At 35.9% G+C, this 23717-nt stretch overlaps 1 protein-coding gene across 7 annotated transcripts in view; it reads left to right on the top strand.

The window, feature by feature from the left end:
* LOC143255199 (protein TANC2-like) overlaps positions 1-23717 on the top strand; it is a 113800-nt gene that overhangs the window by 40645 nt on the left and 49438 nt on the right. For 2 of the 7 annotated variants that reach the window (XM_076510476.1, XM_076510472.1), the window contains exon 1: positions 4597-4749. The exons of 4 other annotated variants lie outside the window; for them this stretch is intronic. In XM_076510476.1, the coding sequence (XP_076366591.1) occupies positions 4692-4749 (58 nt within the window). In that variant the 5' untranslated portion in view covers positions 4597-4691. Of the gene's footprint in view, positions 1-4596; positions 4750-7008; positions 7129-23717 lie in introns of those variants that run through there. One more of the 7 variants, XM_076510475.1, reaches the window with a different exon arrangement.

The following is a 23717-nucleotide window of genomic DNA, read 5'->3' as shown; positions in this document are numbered from 1 at the left end:
AGTGTTATAGAAAAACCACATCGGGCTATATGCTTTGTCCACCGAGGGGAATCGAACCCCTGCTTTTAGCGTGGTAAATACGAAGACTTACCGCTGTCCCAGAGGGGGACGTTTATAAAGAGTTAAATGTTTGACGTTTCTCTAAGGATCACAGTGTTAATGAGACAAATAAAAATAAACGAGATTGTTAACTCGTTGAAAATGCCATTCATTTGTCTATGCCTACTCACAAGATACATCAATTATATTTCGTATATTTATAAATACATTTGAACCTCACTTAGGCTCTGATCTGAAAGTCAGGAAGAGAAACTATGTGGTTTGCATGCAGATGCAAAAGATGCTACACAATTATCTTGGCATTAGATTAATGTGGTTATAAGAAGTAAAATAGACTAAGGTAAACAGGCCCCGTATAAAGTCATTCAATATGATGGACCACCCAAGCTTAAAGTTATCGACCTATAGCATGCACATCGGCATTGACTCTTATGGGAACCTAAACATTTTCTTTCTCACATCGCTGACGTAGCCTTGATGGGAGTTTGCTTGAAACATCACCTGACTTGAAATAGCAAAGCTTTTAGGTCGACCTTTGACAGAGAGGATATTTACACATTTTAAACAGCTGACAATTAAATCGTAATGTAAATTCGGCAAAGAATAGAATAAGACGTAAATGATTACGTTCGTTTTCAATTATCAGAAACAAAGTATTAACACTATGTCCACACTTACAAGATTCTGTTACCAAATAAACACTGTAGCATACAACTGTGAATCTGTTTTATTAACTCCCGTATGTACAATGTTCACTGAGACCACACTCACAATATTCTGTTAATAAATAAACACAGTAACATACAACCGAAAATTCTGTTTTATATTAATACCCCGATTTCCAATGTTTACTGAGACCACACTCACAAGATTCTGTGAATAAATAAACACCGTAACATACAACTGTGAATCTGTCTTTTTAATACCCGTGTTTACAATGTTCACTGAGACCACACTCACAATATTCTGTTAATAAATGAACACTGTAACACACAACCGTGAATCTGTTTCATTAATAACCATATTTACAATGTTCACTGAGACCACACTCACAAGATTCTGTTACTAAATAAACACTGTAACATACAACCGTGAATCTGTTTTATTAATTCCCGTATTTACAATATTCACTGAGACCACACTCACAAGATTCTGTTAATAAATAAACATTCTAGCATACAACCGTGAATTTGTTTTATATTATGACCCCTATTTACAATGTTCACTGAGACCACACTCACAAGATTCTGTTACTAAATCAACACTGTAACATACAACCGTGAATCTGTTTTATTAATTCCCGTATTTACAATATTCACTGAGACCACACTCACAAGATTCTGTTAATAAATAAACATTGTAGCATACAACCGTGAATTTGTTTTATATTATGACCCCTATTTACAATGTTCACTGAGACCACACTCACAAGATTCTGTTAATAAATAAACACTGTAACATACAACTGTGAAACTGTGTTTTTTGATACCCGTATTTACGGTGTTCACTGAGACCACACTCACAAGATTCTGTTAATAAATATACACTGTAGCATCAACAGTGAATCTGTTTTATTAATACCCGTATTTAAAATGTTCACCGAGACCACACTCACAATATTCTGTTAATAAATAAACATTGTAGCATACAACCGTGAATTTGTTTTATATTATGACCCTATTTATATTATGACCCACTCACAAGATTCTTACTGTATCATACAATGAAACTCACTGAGTCCGTACTTACAGTGTTCACCACACTCACAAGATTCTGTTAATAAATATACACTGTAGCATCAACAGTGAATCTGTTTTATTAATACCCGTATTTAAAATGTTCACCGAGACCACACTCACAATATTCTGTTAATAAATATACACTGTATCATACAACCATGAATCTGTTTTATATTAACTCCCGTATTTACAATGTTTACTGAGACCACACTCACAATATTCTGTTGATAAATATACACTGTATCATACAACCATGAATCTGTTTTATATTAACTCCCGTATTTACAATGTTTACTGAGACCACACTCACAATATTCTGTTGATAAATATACACTGTATCATACAACCATGAATCTGTTTTATATTAACTCCCGTATTTACAATGTTTACTGAGACCACACTCACAATATTCTGTTGATAAATATACACTGTATCATACAACCACGAATCTGTTTTATATTAACTCCCGTATTTACAATGTTTACTGAGACCACACTCACAATATTCTGTTGATAAATATACACTGTATCATACAACCATGAATCTGTTTTATATTAACTCCCGTATTTACAATGTTTACTGAGACCACACTCACAAGATTCTGTTAATAAATAAACACTGTAACATACAACCGTGAATCTGTCTTTTTGATACCCGTATTTACAGTGTTCACTAAGACCACACTCACAAGATTCTGTTAATAAATAAACACTGTAACATACAACTGTGAATCTGCCTTTTTGATACCCGTATTTACAGTGTTTACTAAGACCACACTTACAAGATTCTGTAATAAATAAACACTGTAACATACAACCGTGAATCTGTTTTATATTAATACCCCAATTTACATTGTTCACTAAGACCACACTCACAAGATTCTGTTAATAAATAAACACTGTAACATACAACTGTGAATCTGTCTTTTTGATACCCGTATTTAGAGTGTTCACTAAGACCACACTCACAAGATTGTGTTATTAAGTAAACACCGTAACATATAACTCTGAATCTGTTTTTTTAATACCCGTGTCTACAGTGTTCACTGAGACCACACTCACAAGATTCTGTTAATAAATAAACACGGTAACATCAACTGTGAATTTGTTTTATTAATACCCGTATTTACAATGTTCACCAAGAAAATCAAATTTAGGCCCCTCATGTTCTTAATATTCCTAACTAACGAACTCTTTCTGAAATATTTTGGTGTTAGATGGATCACAGAGATTTATTGGGACACACGGTGAGCTAATCCCTAAAACTTTAATATTGATAGATAAGATATGTGTTGATGGACTCTGTAAATGTTAACGCTGTAATAACAGAGTGTGAAGTTACAGATGTAATAATAAATCGATGCTTTGTTACAGAATATGTGTGTATTCTGTGAATACTTTCACGTACGTGATTATAAAGAGTTACTGACGTAAGAAAAGCCACGTAAGTTATCTAAAGACGTGCTTGTTCGTTAGTAGGAAATTCTTCAATGTTTTCGGCGTTACGTTACAAAAAATGTATTTATTGTCTGAATCTTACCCTGACGTGATCATACAACATAATAAATAAGTCACGTGAGTTATCTATAGCAATGCGCGTTCTCTGTAGGATATTGTTGGATATTTTGAGTGTTATGTTACATAAAATGCATTTGTGCTCTTAATACTTGCATTGGCGTGATCACACAGATCTACCTACCAACGTAACAAATAAGTCACGTGGGTCACCTAAAGCAGTTTTTTTTATGATAGGATATTTTGAATGTTATGTTACATAAAATGCATTTGTGCTCTTAATATTTGCATTGGCGTGATCACACAGATCTATCTACCAACGTAACAAATAAGTCACGTGGGTCACCTAAAGCAGTTTTTTTTATGATAGGATATTGTTGAGTGTCGTTGTGCGCTTGCGTAGTGTAAGATTTGTTTGTTTGTTTTTGGTTTTGAATTTCGCACAAAGCTACTCGAGGGCTATCTGTGCTAGCGGTCCCATAATTTAGCAGTGTAAGACTAGAGGGAAGGCAGTTAGTCATCACCACCCACCGCCAACTCTTGGGCTTCTCTTTTACCAACGAATAGTGGGATTGACCGTCATATTATAACGCCCCCACGGCTGAAAGGGCGAGCATGTTTGGTGCGACCGGGATTCGAACCCGCGACCCTCAGATTACGAGTCGAACTCCTTAACCCACCTGGCCATGCCGGGCCTGTGTAGTGTAAGAAGCAAATATTTTTGCTACTAAAAGTGTTCACATCCATTTCAAGGCGATAACTAAATAAGCCCATAAAAGGTGTTAGAGTAACTTTACTAAGACTATCGCGTAAGTTAATATCATTACGTTTGTTTTTAATACTTTTGGTTTTACATTCACCGAGCTTATTACGCTTATATAACAGGAAATTGGTCCAACATGCTCATAAATAAAAGGTTATTCGGAATAAAGAGGAATTATTATTAGCAAATAACCTAAACAACCGATTAGATCAGATCTTTATTATTGTTTGGACTAACGTCCCACCACTCTTCTAACCCACCATTATGTTAGACTCAGTACATCGGATGCGGTTGTACACCCGCTCCGTCTTGAAATAGATCTAACCTTAGATGAACTTATGTAAACCTAAAACAATGCTAATCTTGCAGGCCTGTAGCTTTACTTGTTATACAGAACAGACAGGTTAACGTGGATGAAAGGGTCTGTTTTACAGTACATTAGAAGCTTGGATAAGATAACGTACGATATAATCGTTTCACTTATTTCGTTTCTATCGAAGTCGAAGCTCGTCTTTGTTTGGATCTAAACGCAAAGCATTCAGTACACAGACTTTTCTTTATTTGCCTCACGCATAAATACAGGTTTAAATACGAAAGTACGCTTCTAGATTATGAATGGAACCAGGTTCTCGTCTCAGTTACACGCGAGGGTGGCCTCGCTATCTTATCAAAGGTAGGTGACCTAGTTAATTGATGTAAATCAAACCATTTATATAATAGTGATGTTTATAGTGTACAGTACCGGTGAACACTAGTTCCGGTTATCTATTTCAGCGTTTCCCAACTGGGAGTTGTAACTTTCAATGTTGTCGCGAAGACATAAAACATTAAATATTTTCCCATTTTATCTAAAACAAAATTCCACGTAAATCTCGCACGAAACAAAAAGGTTGTTAAAGTAGCTCGAAAATCTTGCACGAGCGAGTGTAATTAGAACCATGTGTGCCATTCGATTCACATTATTTCTACGAATTAGGATTTTCATATTTTATTCCCCGGTTTTATAACAAGCGGGTGTATAGAAGGGTAGCGAATATAAAGATTAGTAGAAAAGACATCATGATGAGTTAGGAAAACCTTGGTCTCTTTAATATATTGTTGTTCAAAGTTCCAATATGATAACCAAGCAAAGCTTTATTAGTAACACATAATTTACTATAAGAATCTTATAACCAGAACACATAATTTACTATAACACTTATAACCAGAACACACAATTTACTTAAACGTATTACCACATGTTTTTTTAGAGTTATCCAAAAATATCCAGTTTTTGTTACGGTTTGATAGACATATGCGATTATAACAACAAATTAATAAAACAATGAACACTATAAAATAAACTATGAAGGTAAAAAATATAGATATGTTTATCTGTCAACTTCAAACCGAACTTGTAGTCCATTGGTTTAAGCTGTTTTAATCTTTTGATTAAATATGATATTAAGCTCCTAAAGATAAATATTATTCACTTTACTACAGTAAGATTTATTTTTAAAACTGTACTGAAATTTATCACTAACAAATACTATTTAGAGATGAGATATTATTTTGTAATTTCTATGAACTACCAATACAGAGTTGCTGTTGTGAATGAAATAACATATATGTATATATGTAGGCCTAGCATAGCCTGGTGATTAAGGCACTCGATTCATAACCCGACCGAGGGTCGCTGGTTTGAATCCCCGTCACACTAAACATGCTTGCCCTTTCAGCCGTGGAGGCGTTATAATGTTACGTCAATCCCATTATACGTTCGTAAAAGAGTAGCCTAAAACTTGGCGGTGGATGGTAATGATTAGCTCTGCCTTTCTTTTAGTCTTACGTTGCTAAATTAGGGACTGCTAACGCAGATAGTCATCGTGTAGCTTTGCGCGAAATTCATAAACGAACAAACTATATATACAAGTTTTGCAAGCTAGAGCTATATTTTATGAATGGATTAGTTTAACTTCTATTATCTCTATTTGTGAATTAAATAAGCCATACAATCGAAGTGTCAGTTATCTTCATTATTTACAGAACTCTAGTCGATAACGGATCAAACTTTGTACGACATTGGACCGGAAACCGATATCAAAGAGCCCTTCTTAAGCCACGTGTAGTTTTATAAATAATATTGTACTGGTTAGAAAGCAATGGGTTTACTTTACTCGTTCTGTGCAAAGAACACAGGCTGCAAATCCCGTTAACGTTAACGGAATCTAGTGTTAAGTGGAGTGGATTCATTGTAAAATCCAAGTACACGCTAAATAAATTGGTACTTATTGTATAGGATGTTAGACATATTACATTATCCACACCCCAATATAACACTATATTTATATGTTCTCTAAATAAAATACTAAATCACTTTTTGGTTGCTAAGCTTAATTCGTGCGAAAGTGAAAACAAGATCATTACTGCCTGATAAAACAATAAATAGTTCAACTTATATTAAAAGTTACAATAAGCGGCAACGCTTCTTTCTGTCTCTTTATATATATATAAAGATAAGTATTTCTTTCCATACATCCCGGTCCGGCATGCCCAGGTGGGTTAAGGCGTTCGACTCGTAATCCGAGGGTCGCGGGTTCGAATCCCCGTCGCCCCAAACATGCTTGCTCTTTCAGCCGTGAGAGCGTTATAATCTGACGGTCAATCGCACTATTCGTTGGTAAAAGAGTAGCCCAAGAGTTGGCGGTGGGCGGTGATAACTATCGGTCTTCCCTCTAGTCTTACATTGCTAAATTAGGGATGGCTAGTGCAGATAGCCCTTGTGTAGCTTTGCGCGAAATAAAAAAACAACAACAACAAAACAAACCATTCATCATTATATACTGTATTTGCGTTTTAGTGTTATCTGTGACATCACCCGTCAGGTAAACTATGATGACGTAAACAGTTATCAATTACACCTTGATATTAAACAGCGGAGTGCCTTCTTTTTCATTCGCAGTAATGAAATAACGAATAATGCATATTTTTAGTGTAAGGACCAGAGGTTGAGCGCTGTATCGCCCAGTTCCTGTGTTTTGAATCCTATCACATTATTCTTATTTGTTGTCGAGTGAGTTGATTTTGTAAAGGATTTATTCTAATTCGTGGAAAACGGGTGAGGTCCACAAGATGGCACATGATCAGATTCTTAAGGTGGGACATCTGATATAGACGTATAAACTCGTTCAAACCCCAGGCTGGCAAGTTATTTTCTGTTTCTGACTTAAGGGGCGTCATAAACCTCAGACATTCGTTTACGGTAATCAGTGTGGCATATCTTGTTGCTTAGCTAATGCGATGACATATTATTATCGTTATAACAATTGCCAGAGGATCAGTGAGAGAAAAACACATTACTAAAGCATTATTCTTAGAAATATATAAATAATCATTTAATTATAATGAATAAAACCATTGTTTCGCAAGAAAACGAAACTGTAACAAAATTCTTCGAAATTACTAAAATATTCTTTTACGTTAAACATTTAGAGTTAACCCTAAATCATTACTTAAGTGCTCATAAAATTTATTAGAAGTGTTGTTATACATAATACATGTATTAACGTAACTCTTAACTGGGCTAACAGTACACAAGCTGTCGCTTCAAGAGGTGAATTTCCAAATTTCACTTTTATATATTTTCCATCACTTGAAAAATTGTACTTGTCAAAACGACTGTATACCACCCATTTTATTTAGCTATCTTTGATCGCATTACACCACAATGTTGTTTTCCAAACACATGAAAAATAGCCTGACTACAATAATTGTGGCGAGTTTGCCTATATCGACATTGGTTTTAAAGAAAATCTTCTAAAGTCCTACACTATTTTGTTTATAATTTCCATATCTAAATTTGGCATATATATTTGAACTCTTTACTGTTTTATAAAATAGTCGTACATTTTTTTCCAGGAAATATTTCCATGATTTATTTTTTTGTTAAATAACGAGTTTATGAAAATAAAAGTGTATATTTGTAAATTAGTATTTTTATGGTTGTTGTTTTTTTGTATTGAATTAAGCACAAAGCTACACAATGGGCTATCTGTGCTCTGCCCACAACGGGTCTCAAAACCCGGTTTTTAGCGTTGTAAGTCCGCAGACATACCGCTGATCCACTGGGATGCTTAGTATTTTTAAGACGCAAAAAAGCGCTTACATTTTTTTCTAAAATTGTTAACTTCAAAGCTTGCTAGTTATTTAATATTATGTCTAAAACCACCCCCGCGAGTAACACAGTTTTGTTTGCAAACTTGTACCTCTGTAAACCGGGTTTTGATGCTCGTGGTGAACAGAGCACAGATAGCCAGCCCTTTGTGCAGCTGTGCTTAATGATAAACAATGACAACTCACCAAATAATTTCCCAAATAGAGCTGAGTACACAATACAGTTCTTCTGTAAGACACCCACCCGACCGAGAAGAGTAAGTGAATGTGTCCAAACTGGCATCGGTCTCTTCTTTATAAAAATGACTTAACTTTTCTCACTAGTGACATAAACAAATTTAGAAACAGTTACCTAATGTATTGATTTAACTTTTATGGTGATGTAAGATGAGTTAGATAATTCAATATTATTTTCTCACCAGAAATTAGTGAGTGTGTGTCTCTCTTGTTACAGCAAAGTCACAGCGAGATATCTGCTGTGTCCACCAGGGGGAGTCGAACTCGAACTACTGATTTACAGCGTTAAAATATAAAAATATAAATACGAAATGTAAAAAGAAATGGGATTCACTCCATTTTTTTCTTCATATCCCGTTTCTCTGTATTTTTATCACCATTTCGAAAGTAAATGCATAATCAAACGACAATAGCAGATCTAGATTGTTGTCCATACTTTTCCTTATTAAGACATTTCCTGCTTTCTGTACATGTGACGAGTATCTTATTCCAAAGCAACCGGTTACACCTGTTGATATCAAGCAAACTTGAATTAATGGCGGGTAGAGAATAAACCTTAAAGTTTCAAGGATTGAAATCTCCAAGAAATGAAGAATTTTGTATGTCAGGAAGTTCTGTTGTCGTTTAGTTTTATTTAGACTTTTATACAAACAAAACAGGTGGATTAGGCTTGGTTTGTGTTTTTTCTCATAGCAAAGACACATCGGGCTATCTGCCCAGCCCACCGAGAGAAATCGAACCCCTGATTTTAGCGTTGTAAATCCGCTGTACTAGCGGGGGAGGGAAGGCTTGGTTTAAAATATTCGTTTCGTTTTATAATCTTGTGAATATGTTTCAGATTCTTCGTCCAATATTATAAGCAATATTTTAAATTGACAGACGAGATAATAGTTGGAAGACTTTCACTGAAAGTCATACACTTCTTAGAGTTTGAAACTACCGTATTAAGTTAATTATATTCTGTGAATACACTGTACGCAATTATTTAGCAAAAAAAGAAACCATTTTGTATTTTCTTCCCTTTATAAATGTAAGGTTAAGCTTATTCGCGCATATCCATTATTATCAAAACTGATTTATTGGTATACATTCATGATATAAAGGTGCGTGCCTTATATTTTTGTTGGGATCACAAGTGGTATGTCACTTTTAGAAACCAGTTGAATATTTGTTAGGCATTGTCTTATGGTCACACTAGACTTTATTGATTAGGACTGCGATGAAATGATCTGATTTAACGTTTCGGATTTTGCTAAAGACATTAACATTTCCACTCTTTACGTTGTATTGTTCCCCGCTGGTACAGCAGTAAGTGTACGGACTTACAACGTCACTTGGGGCTAGCTGCTGAGTCCACCGATGGGAGTCGAACCCCTTATTTTAGCGTTGTAAGTCTGTACACTTACTGCTGTACCAGCGGGGAACAATACAACGTAACGAGTGGAAATGTTAATGATAGTTTGTTTCAAAATGATCATTGCTATTAATTTCTTAATCTCACATAATGAATGGAAATGTTAGTTATAATAGCTCGTTCCAAGGTGATTGGCCAGGTGGTTAAGGCACTCGACTCGTAATCTGAGTGTCGCGGGTTCGAATTCCAGTCGCACCAAACCTGCTTGCTCTTTCAGGCGTGGGGGAGTTATAATGTGATGGTTAAAACACTATTCGTTGGTAAAGGAGTAGCCCAAGAGTTGGCGGTGGGTGGTGATGACTAGCTGCCTTCCCTCTATTCTTACACTGCTAAACTAGGGACGGCTAGTGTAGATAGCCCCCGTGTAGCTTTGCGCGAAATTCAAAACAAACCAATCCAAAGTGATGGTTACTTTTTAAAACAACATAATGTAGTTTGTTATCGTGACGGAAATTTTTCTTCGGCTTATTCTTTAGCCAGTAATCAAATTATTTTCATTTCAGGTAATTCAAATAATTTTCTATTTAAATAGAATAATAGTTAAAGAAAATGTTTCAACATTTAGTTTGATTCTGTGTACCAATAAACATTCACTGGAAAGTTTGTTTAATTAGTTGTCGGTCCACAATGGCACAACGATTTGTCTGCAGACTTACAACGCTAGAAACCGGGTTTCGATACGCGTAGTGGGCGGAGCACATATAGCTCATTGCGTAGTTTGTGCGTAATTAAAAACAAGCAAATACTTAACTATCTGATGTTATGCGAACTAAAGTATCTGGTGTTTCCTGACGCGAGAAGTTGTTGCATTTCTCTCGACTGAGAATATGAATTTTTGTTAGATCTAATACAGGTGTGTAACTGTAAAACTTTTTAAATAATTTATTTCTACTAACAGGTGGCAGCGCTTGTTTGTTATTAATCACGAAGCTACAAAACGGGTTGTCCGTGCTTTACCCACCACAAGGTGGCAGTGCATAACTTGATTGAAAGTATTTGTACCTGTGTCTTTGAGGCATAGATTCGCATGGAAAATCATAAAGAATCATTCAAGACATACCAGTGTATAATGTCAGACGAAGGAAGGTGTGGTGAGGGAGATAATATACTGTAGGAAGGTGTGGTGAGGGAGATAATATACTGTAGGAAGGTGTGGTGAGGGAGATAATATACTGTAGGAAGGTGTGGTGAGGGAGATAATATACTGTGAACAAAGATATGGGACTTTGTGTGAAGAAATATCCAAATATACTTGGAATACTCTTTTACCAACTAATAGTGTGATTGACCATAATTTTATAACGGCCCCACGGTTGAATGGGCAAGCATGTTTGGTGTGACGAGGATTCGAACCCACGATCAAATTACGAGTCGAGCACCCTAACCACCTGGCCATGCCGGGCCACTCAGTATAGTTTTGACTAAATCTTTTCCCCTAGAATAAGCAGTTGTTAAAATATAATTATTTTAACTATTAGGTTTGGTTTATAATAACTTTATCTACGTAAGGAACAAACAAAAACTTAAGAATAATGAAAAATACACTGATTTAATTATATAATAATATTACAATATCACGTATGATATTAAATTATCGTTGTAGTGTAAACATAACATTAAGAAATATGTACACACACAAAATAATGAAAGGAAAACCAGAACCTACTTACTGCTACAAAACCTCTCAGAATGTACAAACAATTGTCTTTATATTTACAATAACGTGAGGTTTTAACAGGGTTTTCAGCGTGAGTGAAGGAAACGCTGCATTAAGTCTTTGCTAATATTGGAGCTTGAGAGACAGACGCTTCCTAACGTGTCTCAACGAGAACGTGTATTTGCTCGATTCCAAGGTACATTCTAAGCTGTTTGTTGTCTTACATAGCCAAATTAGTTTGGGCTCTGTTTTTAACACAGTGCCGACACTCTTTGATGGATATTCAGCCCAAAGCCTGGAGCTACGAATGGCCGTTTCTTACACGAGTTTGCCATAACGTAATATTTTTTCCGTTTTTTTTAAGGGGCATAAATATAATGAATTAGTCTAGTATTGTGCTGCTTAAGGAAGGTCTTCCTCCTTCCTAGTGGATACACGATGAACTAGAAAAAAATATTAATTTAGTCGATAATGAATTATAGTTACAAGATATATTGTTTTCGTGTAACTAGTGAGCCAAACCAAATAAAATGACTTATTTTTGGAGTTCTGAAATTCGTGGTGTACAGAATATCTATGTGTTCGTATTTTCCAAAAGCCGCAATTTTTTGCTCGTTGAACTTGCTTTGAGTTTGTCTGTATGTGTTGGAAGCAACCGTTTGCGAAAGAAGGATTTGTGCAATGTCACGACAAACGTTATAAACGTTTTCGAGGAAGTCGCTGACCAACAAGTTTTTGGTCTGCAATAAATCGTTTGTTGGTCACATGTGTAAAAAAAAATGAAACGTGTCTAACTAGTACTTCTTTGTTAAAATACTCCAAAACAAAGGGATGTTAACACTGGGATTTGTTTGTTTGCAATTTCGCGCAAAGCTACGAGGACTATTTGCACCAGGCGTCCATAATTTAGCACCATCCATTGACAACTCTTGGGCTACTCTTTTACCAACGAATAGTAGGATTTATCATAACATTATAATGTCCCACAGCTGAAAGGGGCAAGCAAATTTGGTGTGACGAGAATACGAGCCCACGACTCTCAGATTGCAAGTAGAACGCCCCAACCACATGACCATCCCAACACATCCCAATACGAGGATATGTTCCTGCATATCGTACAATTAATATAAGAATAAACTATGCAATGCAAGCTTTATCGCGATACCTAAGTATAAATAAAGACAAGTATAAACTAGCAATAATCTGAATTGACTTTACGGAAATTTAAATGTTTAACTTGGCAATGTTTAGATTTTTATATAACGTTATGTAAGTTTAAGATTAATTAATTGATTAATTGATTTAAACCTTAAATCAAACATAAACTACTCATGAACCTAAAAGGCGTGCGTTGAACCTTTTCATTTCGATATGACTAGACAGAAGTAACAAATATTGATTGATGCAAGCAGGCCCGATATGACCAGGTGGTTAAAACAATCGACTAGTAATCTGAGGGTCGTGAGTTGGAATCCCCGTCACACCAAACATGCTCGCCCTTTCAGCCGTGCGGGCGTTATAACGTGACGCTCAATCCCACTATTCGTTGGTCAAAGAGTTGCCCAAGAGTTGACGGTGGGTGGTGAAGACTAGCTGCCTTCCCCCTAGTCTTACACTGCTAAATTAGGGACGGCTACCGTAGATAGTCTTCGTGTAACTTTGCGCGAAATTGAGAAAACAACAAACTAGATACAAGCAACTTAAATAGCTAGAAGCCTGTTATTGGAAAATTCCAAAGTAACTTATTACAGGTTTCTTCGAAGCTTGTTTCGAAGCTAGGGTTTAATAAGTAGTGTGGTGCGTGCGCCAAAATGTATTTTATTTTTCTGTCAGTACAGCACATAGTTAAGAAATATCTTCTTAACTATGTTGTTGATAATTTGCTACTCGAGAAATGAATAATCTGTTTGTTTGCTATTTTTTGGATTTGAATTTCGCCTTAAAATGAATAATCTTTACAACACAATTATAATACCTTAAGTCAAACTTTTAAATTTCTCTCTCTTCTCAGTTCGGCTATTACTGTGCTCTGCCCACCACTGGTATCGAAACCCGGTTTTTAGCGTTGTAAGTTCGCAGACATACCGCTGAGCCACTGGGGGGCGATTATAGATTACTAAATAGATTATACTATGTAGATTACTAAAATTTTAAACGCCTAATATTTTATTATTTTTATTTTATTTTCCTCTTGTTGTCGGTTTTTTTCAGAAAATTAAAGATGTAATTTTTGTGTCCTTATACAGTTTTTGATCATTGTTTTAACTCTTTTCTTTATGTGAAAGAAAGCATATGCTGGATATTAATGGTGTGGCAAACTCTAATTGGTGGGTTACAGCGTATGAAGTTAATTAAGTATCCTGTAAAACATATATATAGATAAGAATATTTATTTATATGTATATGTTCACCAGACACAGTACCTTCTGACGTAGGGTTCATTTAAGATTTTCAACAGCGGTCTGACAGACAACAAGCTGTGTTGTGTGTTCACTGATACGCCAGGAAGTACATACAAATTATTTAAAGTTGTTTGTAAATGCTATTAATTACTTACATTTAAAAAAAGTTAAAAACATGCTTGTTTTGTAGCTTACGTGCCCATGACTCCTACGAATCCAAATGCTAACTGGAAGGATACGTATTATTTTTTCAAGTTAATGTTAACATTCTTATGGGTCTTAGACTTGTGTTAGTTCTTTGCTGTTGATTGTTTAGGTGAAATGATGAAAGAAGGCCTGTTATTATGTCATTACTTAAATATATATAGGTTACACTTATTCATTCTGAAACATTTGAAAGTTTATAAAGTGTAAGTTTGTTTGTTTGTTTGTTTTCTGAATTTCGCACAAAGCTACTCGAGGGCTATCTGTGCTAGCCGTCCCTAATTTAGCAGTGTAAGACTAAAGGGAAAGCAGCTAGTCATTACCACCCGCCACCAACTCTTGGGCTACTCTTTTACCAACGAATAGCGGGATTGATCGTAACATTATAACGCCCACATGGCTGAAAGGGCGAGTATGTTTGGCGCGACGGGGATGCGAACCCGCGACCCTCAGATTACGAGTCGCACGCCTTATCACGCTTGGCCATGCCGGGCCCTAAAGTGTAAGTACATAGAATAATGAAACTTAAAATAGTAATTAGAACTGCAGTATTCAAGAAACTTTTGCCATGCAATGACTTGAAAATAATTTTTACGAAACCTCGATTTACAATAGTGCTCCTCAGTGGCACAGCGGTATGTTTGCAGACTTATACTGCTAGAAACCGGATTTCGATACCCGTGGTGAGCATCGCACAGATAGCCCATTGTGCAACTTCGAGCGCAACAACGAAACAAACAAAAGCCTGATGTGTTTGTAAAAAAGGTCGTTCACATTATATGAAGAGTTTGTTTTTTAATAATAACGTTGCTAATCCATCGACATGAAAAATATTATAACTATCCTTGTTAAACTAAGAGTTTTCAGTTAAGCATTCGAACTTGTAAAGCATTTATTTGATGGAAAGCAAAGTAGTTATTTTTCGTTTTAAAAAATGTATTGCGTTAAGGTTTGATCGTAAGCCTATTTTGCCTTGATATTCAGTTTGACCGCGACTTCTATATATATACATATGCCCTTCCTGTTGATAAATTTTAACCACATGTTATTTGAATGATTATGTTTCTGACTTTTATTTTTTTTTTTTTTTTGCTTTTAAGGTTAGATGAATTTCTGCTGAAAAGTGCTGGTTCTTTCTGTAAATCGAAAAAAATCTCGTTTTTAAGTCTCACCCACGCGATCAACTTCATCAAGGTCGTGCGCGTGCAACGTTAGGCTATTCTATTAATTCAAACATCACATCTAGACAAACACGTGCTAGCGAATTGTGATACCCTAATGCTCCACGACTGTTTACTAGAAACTGTGAAAATGCTGTATTCGTTATTTCTCAGCTGTGATGGTTTCAATAAATAACCTTTCTGAATTTTCTTTAATAAACATTTCGAATAAAACTCTTTAAAGTTTACACGCGTTGGCCGTCCATACTTTAGCAGTGTAAGACTAGAGGTAAAACGGTGTTGTCAACATCATACAACGCCAACTAGTGAGCTACTCTAATCGACTAGTGGAATTTGACCGTCACTTTTATAACGCACTGACGGCCTCAAAGAGCGAAGCACAATTACATTTGGACTGAGTACCAAATAGAAGGTAACCAGTTCACAGCATCCCCACCAGTCAGAGGACATAGAGGACAAATAATAATCATCTACTCTTAAGTGAAATTAACTGTCACTCTTATAAGGCACCCATAGCTAAAAGTGCGAAGCGTGGTCTACTAACACCATATCTTCGATGTGAGTTCCTCGGATTCTCTGTTCGACATCTTCTCAGTTAGATAATATTCAGGACTTAGTTTCTGTGACATTTTCTGTTGGGTTATCATTTTCTTTCTTTTCTTTTTTCTTTTTTCTTTTTTTGCAAAGTATCGCATGGCCAGGTGGTCAGAACGTTCGACTTGCAATCTGAGGGTCGTAGGTTCGAATCCTCTCTCACACCAAACATGCTCGCCTTTCAGCTATGGTGGACGTTGTACTGTTTCAGTCAATCCCACTATTTGTTGATAATAGAGTAAAGTAGCCCAAGAGCTGGCGGTAGGTGGTGATGACTAGCTGCCTTCCCTTTAACCTTTTATTGCTAAATTAGAGATGGCTAGCGCAGAATACCCTCGTGTAGCTCTGCGCGAAATTCAAAACAAATAGAAAAATAAACCTTTCGTCCTCGTCTAGTTAGCTCTACTTCATTGGCTGATGAACAATATTTCACGATCAGTGTGTCATTTCCCAGTATAACGTTTTCACACATGGTTCAAATGAGAGTCAGTGGCGAGAAAAAAAAAGTGTAGATCGATCTGAATACAGTTTGAAAAGAGACGTCACCCGAAGGCAGAACACGTCAGCGGTTGTTATTCAAGTGTAGTTAGTTTCTTAAGCATTTCTCGCAGCGTTTGTTGGCGTGTAGCCAGTAACAGGTGTTTTTATAAGGTATAAAAAACACTGACTTGTCATCAGGTATGGGAATATCAGCTTTCTTAAACCACGAAAAGAAATGCGTAGCTTGAATGTGAACACAATAACTGTTAGAATGACTCGGTGTCGACTTTATTGTTTAACAATCTCGTAAGTCGCATCCTAAATAACGTAATTAGAAATTTATCAGCATTTCAAATGCACACGAAACGTGTGAGTATTTGGTTTGTTTTGAATTTCGCGCAAAGTTACACGAGGGCTATCTGCGTTAGCCTTCCCTAAGTTAGCAGTGTAAGACTAAAGGGAAGACAGCTAGTCATCACCACCCACCGCCAACTCTTGGGCTACTATTTTATCAGTGCATAGTCGGATTGACCGTAATATTATAACGCCCCACACGGCTGAAAGGGCGAGCAAGTTTGGTGCGACGGGGATTTGAACCTGCGACCCTCAGATTACGAGTCAAACGCCTTAACCCACCTGACCATGCCAGGCCGTAAGTGAGTATATTTGTACAGATGAACTGCGTATGTTTCCATGTCTGTTATTTTGCTAACTTGTTTGAAATGCGCTGAGCTACCAATTTTTAGATTCTTAATTATAGGAAAAATAATTGAATTATTATGGTATCATTATTTTTTTTTTTGTACATTAATTCGAAACACACTTCGGCAGTTTTTATGTAGATTTCACATCCTTTGATTATGGGACTCAAACTTCCCGAAGCTGGATAAATTGCAACACATTTCAGTAATAAGATTTAATAAAGGTATAGGTTGTTACAGAGATCCTAAACCCAGCATGGCCAGGTGGTTAGTGCGCTCGATTCGTAATCTGAGGATCGCGTGTTTGAGTCCCCGTCACATGCAATATGCTCAACCATTCAGCCCTGGGGACGTTATACTGTTCGGTTAATTCCACTATCCGTTGATGAAAGAATAGTTCAAGAGTTGACGGTTGGTGGTGATAACTAGCTGCTTTCCCTCTTGTCTTAAGCTGCTAAATTAGGGGCGACTAACGCAGGTAGTCCTCGTGTAGATTTGCGTGGAATTCGAAACAAGCAATTAATTTACAAACGTATAGAAGCTGTAAGGATAGTACACCGTTCTGGGAAATGAGAAAAATATTCATATGTACAATTGTTTTCATAATTTGAATTATGCCTGGTAGACACAGCGCCTGATTGACAATCTGTATGTCATTGGTTCCAATCTCCGTCATCCAATGTACCTGTCCTTTCAGTGATAATGAAACAATCAATCCCAGTAATTCGTTTGTTATAGAACAGTAAGAAGCCGCCACCAAACATGCCCGTCCTTTCAGCCGTGGGGAAGTCATAATGTACAATCAATCCCACTATTCATTTCTAGTAAAAGTGTAAATAACTCGAGAGTGCCTCTCGCTTTTACAGCGGTGAGTCAACGGATTCACAATACTAAAATCAGCAGTTCGATTCCCCTCGATGGGCTCTGCAGATAACCCAATGTGGCTTTGCTATAAGAAAACACACCCAAACACACCATTTGAGAGTTTACGGTGGGTGTTGATGACTCGTTGCCTTCCGTCTAGGTACTGTAAAATTAAGGACGTTTGATGAGCCACTGAGCAGCTTTGTGCGAAGCTCAAAACGAAAATTTCAGTCTTTCGTTATTGGCTTGGGATGGTTTACTATATTTCTTGTTAACTTTTATTTCAATGTAAAGAACTTAATCATTATAGAAATACTAATAATCAATCAGTAAATATTCACAAACAGTGAACCAGCATAATTAATTAAATGCAGACAACTGACAAATTTATATTGTTTAAAAAATGTGAGGAAGAACAGCTAAACCAATACAGTTCAGCAATTAGTTAGTTAAGCTATATCATTATTTGCTAAGATATGTTCGTATAAAAAATAAACTCGCATACGGTGTAGGAAGTATTACCTTAACATATCTATTTATTTATTTTCCAACTAGATGTATTTCCACAGGATCCCTGAAAGTGTTCTGTTTCAAGAATAAATAAAATCAGAATTTAAAGTAACGAATATTTTTATTTTTTGTGTTATGCTGTGTAGTGTACAGAATATATAATTATTCTTGTAATTCATGACATGCGCACGTTTTACTGACGTCATAACAGTACAAATTGCAACAATAAACCTCCTCCTTATGTGACGTAATTTTATCTTCTGTTAACCGACTGACAGACAACACACTACTACACAATGGCGCAAGTAGTTAAAACAGATGATTACCACAGATGTTAAATACTAAGCCTTATAGACACATTGTAGTATAATAAGTATTCTACGCCATTTCAGTATTACCCTTGTGAATGAATAATGCTTCGTTTCGATGTAAAAGAGTGACAGAAAGACAGTTGGAAACATTTAGGGGCGCTATCAGTAGTGTCACTTTACGACGATCTGATATAAGGCTTAAAAATTGCAGTTATGCGCAGATTGTGCACTTATGAAGTTAATTTGTGCAATGATAAAATCGCATTTCTGAACATTGTTTAATAAATAAAATATTTTCAACATTTTTCAGTGCACGTTAATAATTTTATATTTTTTTATTATTAAAAACAAAATAACATCATTCAAATTACTCGTATTATTTGTAGAGTTCAAAAACAGATACAAAATTACAATGTTTAGTGACTCGAAGCTGTTTCAAACTATCACTAACTTTTCTAAAAATATATATATATATATAAATTTTTAAAAACAATTAACATTACCTCCCTACTCCTTGCATTTAGTTGACTCGACCACCATGGTGTATGTGTAGTGATAAATTTTCATCAGAACAGCCACTAAGATCTGATTAATAAATTGAATAATATTTCTGTAAACAATTAATCAGAAGTGATGAGGTGAAAAAAAGTTTATTTTTAATTCACCCAAAAAAGACAGTTGCAAACGATTTAAATTGGGGTGTTGCTCTAGCCTAACTCGATCCGAGAACAAGACGAGATTACGAATAACGTGAAGGTTTCTGTGCTTTTCCCCATTTACCAGCCCCAGTTGACAACCGACATCTGTGCAACACACGCTGGTAATTCAACTCTGGACTAGTGTTGGGGTTTGGAACGTAAATCGTTTCCCAGAATCGTATAAGAAAATTTAAGTTTGATGCAGACCCCAGACTTGAAATACGTTTACTATAAGGAGGCTTCTGGCTGTAGCCGTGATTTTTATGAAGGCTCATTAGCTGAAAGTTAATAGGTCTTTCCGTATTTCAGCTAATAAATATGTATCATCAAGAATATGATAAAATAGTGATTTGCCATTGGTTAAAAATTACCTAAAATAAGCATTTGTTAAATTATTTAAGCGTATGGAAGTTGTTTGTATGGGACTTAATTTCACTTGGACCTTTAGGATCTATTTGATAGCACTTTATGTGTATTCTAGAGAAGAAGTGAAATGTATTTTCATATTTATATTATTTGATATGTTATCATCTAAATACTTGTCCATGAAAGACTCATTAAGAAATAAAAACGCAAACACAAAATGTAAGTGTTAATTAAATTTCTATATACAAGTAATTTCTTTTATAACATTTCCAAGGTTTGTTTTTGTTGGTTTTTTTTTATTTTCGCGCAGAGCTACTCGAGGGCTATCTGTGCTAGCCGTCCCTAATTTAGCAGTGTAAGACTAGAGGGAAGGCAGCTAATCATCACCACACACCGCCAACTCTTGGGCTACTCTTTTACCAACGAATAGTGGGATTCACCGTCACATTATAACGCCCCCACGGCGGGGAGGGCGAGCATGTTTGATGCGACCGGATTCGATTCCTCTCGGTGGACTCAGCTGATAGTCGGATGTGGCTTTGCTATAAAAAAAAACACCTTTCAAGCAGTTCATATTTTAGTTAATTATTGTGGAACTGTTCATTCACACTAATTTTACATTGTTAGCTGTGAAATGTGATAGACAAAATAATCTCCACCTTCCAGTAGTTCATATTTTGGTTAATTATTGTGGAACTGTTTATTCACACTAATTTTACATCGTTAGCTGTGAAATGTCATAGATAAAATAATCTCCGCCTTCCAGTAGTTCATAGAGAAAGTTGTTCACAGTAGTCTGTAACAACAGTTAATCCATGTTCGTGATGTGGGTCAATCTGATGACTCACTCACCATGGTCGTGAAGTTCCTCCTCCTTTTTTTCAATAACATTTGGCAGTGTTCCAGAATTCGTTCAAGTTACCATGGGTGCCTAACTCATGTGTACGATTTGTGACACATGCTTTACAACCCCATACTAATTTTCTTTGTTACCAAATCGAATATTGAAATTTCTATATCTTGAATCATCGTAATGTGTGGAAACTACAGATGTATTGGAGATCTAATTCATTTCCAAAGTATTCCCTTCATATTACGTGGCATTTGTAAGAAACTAGTGGCTTCGACATTGAGCCATATTTAAATGTGAGGTCATAAATATCACTTTTATTTTAATTAGTTCTCTGCAGTCTTATTGTATTTAACAATATCAAGATGTGACGGACGTCTGCTATATAATTTATAAACACAGGAGTGCTACATCTCCTTGTTGTATGAGAAATTCCATACGCCTTGCGCTGTTTAAAGATAAGTGCCTGTATTTTTCTTAATATACACATTGAAATGTTCACGTGCTTACTAACGACATCTGGAAACTCATCAGTAATTGAAGAGAATTTCGGTAACAGTATCAACAGTAAGCGGATTTCTGAAATTTTCATGGGTAAAAAAGCAATTCTTTTTAACACACTGATCACATATAACTTCAACAATAGGCTGTTCACACTTACGAAACTTCATGAAATTATTTAACCTCGTTACGAAGGAACTGTTAATCAGCCGTTAGTAAACACCCTACTTGAAGAAGCCATTGCCTTTGTTACACTAAACAGCCGCAAGAAAACACCCAACTCGAGGTTAGTCTACGGAATTTATAACGTTAAAATCAGGGGATCGATTCTTCTCGTTGGACTCAGATGATAGCCCGATGCGGTTCTGCTATGACAAAACACAAATGCATTACCTTTGTTAAGATTGAAAAGCCGCAAGAAAACGGCAACGTCAGAAGGTCGTCATCACCTTCGTCACGAAAGAAAAGTTAATCAGACTCCCGAGAACGGATTTAGCAAATGTAACATAAAACAGCCGGTCTTGTGTTTCTCGCTAATTTACGAGTAATTACGAAACGAAGGCGATTTCAAGAACCTAATTAAAATAACTGTTTTCTTTGGTATATGTATTATATGCTCCAAGTGGCACAGCGGTATGCCTACGACTCACTACGCTAGAATTCAAGTTTCGATACTTGTGGTGGGCAAAGCACAACCAGCCAGCCCATTGTGTAGCTTTGTGTTGAACTTCGAAACAACAAGTGTTTTATACGAACCATCACCTAGCTGATGATACTGAATTTCGGATATTCCTATTTACTCGCGTCTTCCTTCTGTATGGACGTACACTTTCAGTTTTCTGTCAGTTTCGTGCTATTTCTCACCTATTTTTCACAACTGGAGAGATTAAGGGACTCATCGTGTCCTGTAGACCAAAAGACTTTAAAACAGTACATAATTGACAGTTATATTTATTATTTTGACTTTTTTGTGGCTACTCTGACTAAAACGTTCCCAAAATAAACTATTTGAAATGTGTCTTCATCCTACATCTATTATCAGTTTTCTATATCCCAGCTAAATGCATTCAAATACTTGAAACTATAATTCATATCTTCTGTTACAGATTCGGCAAGTAAAGAGGAGAGTCATTCAACAAGAGGTTTATTTTTAACCAATTAGTTTCCCACCTTCTTCCCATTACACATTGTTTAACGTATTGACCATGACCGTGACTGAAGAAAGCTGTTTATTCTTCTTAGCCAAACAAATCGGAAGCCATAATTACCTTGCAGTTTTTCTTCCCCAATACTAAAATACCAGTTTAGCCACCAGTAGTATTTGTAAGGTTGTTTGTTTTGAATTTTGCGAAAAGCTACACGAGGGCTATCTGCGCTAGCCGTCCCTAATTTAGGAGTGTAAGACTAGAGGAAAGGCAGCTAGTCGTCATCACACACTGCCAACCCTTGGGCTAATCTTTTACTAACGAATAGTAGGATTGACCGTCACATAATAACGCCCCCACGGCTGAAAAGGCAAGCATGTTTGGTATGATGAGGATTCGAACCCGCGAACCTCGGATTACGAGTCGAGTGCCTTAACCACCTGGTCATGCCGGGCCTAGCATTTGTAAGAACCGAGACAGTAAGTTTCATTATTCTCAGCCACTGTCTTTCACTTAATTGACCTATGTTCTACTGCTTATATTGTTTTCAAATTTTCACTTTCTAAATATTTTTGTATATTAATAACTCATTTCTGTATCTTTAACACTATTGGCATTCATTCATTGATGGAAGTTTCTAAATACCATAATTATATATATATTTTAAAACAACTTACAGGTTTCATAAAAAATAAAACATGAAATCTTAAGGTAAATATTACTCGATTCTTAAATCACCTTAAGAGTCAAGGTTAATAAAGTTGAAGTTTATTTCAGAATGGTTTATAGTCACAGTGAAAGAGACGAGACTTGCCGAGAAACATCTGACAAAAAGGGTAAAATGCACCAGTTAAAAAATATCTGGGTTGAACTTTTTTTTGAATCTTATAACCACTAAGAAAAGTCTATCGAATTGGTAAGACCAGATGTGTAAATCATAAGTGCGAAAACCTTGCTTTATTTTCAGCAAAAGCTTGGACATAATGCATCGTGTTTCAACAACTGTGACAGGAAGTGTTATGTTCGTTTTCCATTAATGTTAATCAACATATCAGATCTATCTCCAAGTGCAGTTATTGCAACCATAATCTGTCTGTGATAGTATTCATTAATACTGCAATATCCTGCACGTTGACGCATATATTTCTTTCACACCACCAATAAGAAAATGCGGTAGTAATATAAGTATTTAGTTGAATGTGGTTTGCAAACACCCTCTACCCAGTCCAGATTTTCCTGAATAGTAATAATTATACAACAGTATGATTTTCTATGTTTTTCTGGTGGACTTTAATCTCCACGAAACAAGAATTTTCCAAGATATAATAATTTCAAATCTGCGCTTTCTGTGTTTTCACACTGCATTTATTGTTG

This window comes from Tachypleus tridentatus, chromosome 7, assembly GCF_004210375.1.
Source record: "Tachypleus tridentatus isolate NWPU-2018 chromosome 7, ASM421037v1, whole genome shotgun sequence".
Lineage (NCBI taxonomy): Eukaryota > Metazoa > Arthropoda > Merostomata > Xiphosura > Limulidae > Tachypleus > Tachypleus tridentatus.
Note: the sequence above shows the minus strand (reverse complement) of the source record. Positions and strands in the feature narration are given on the sequence as shown.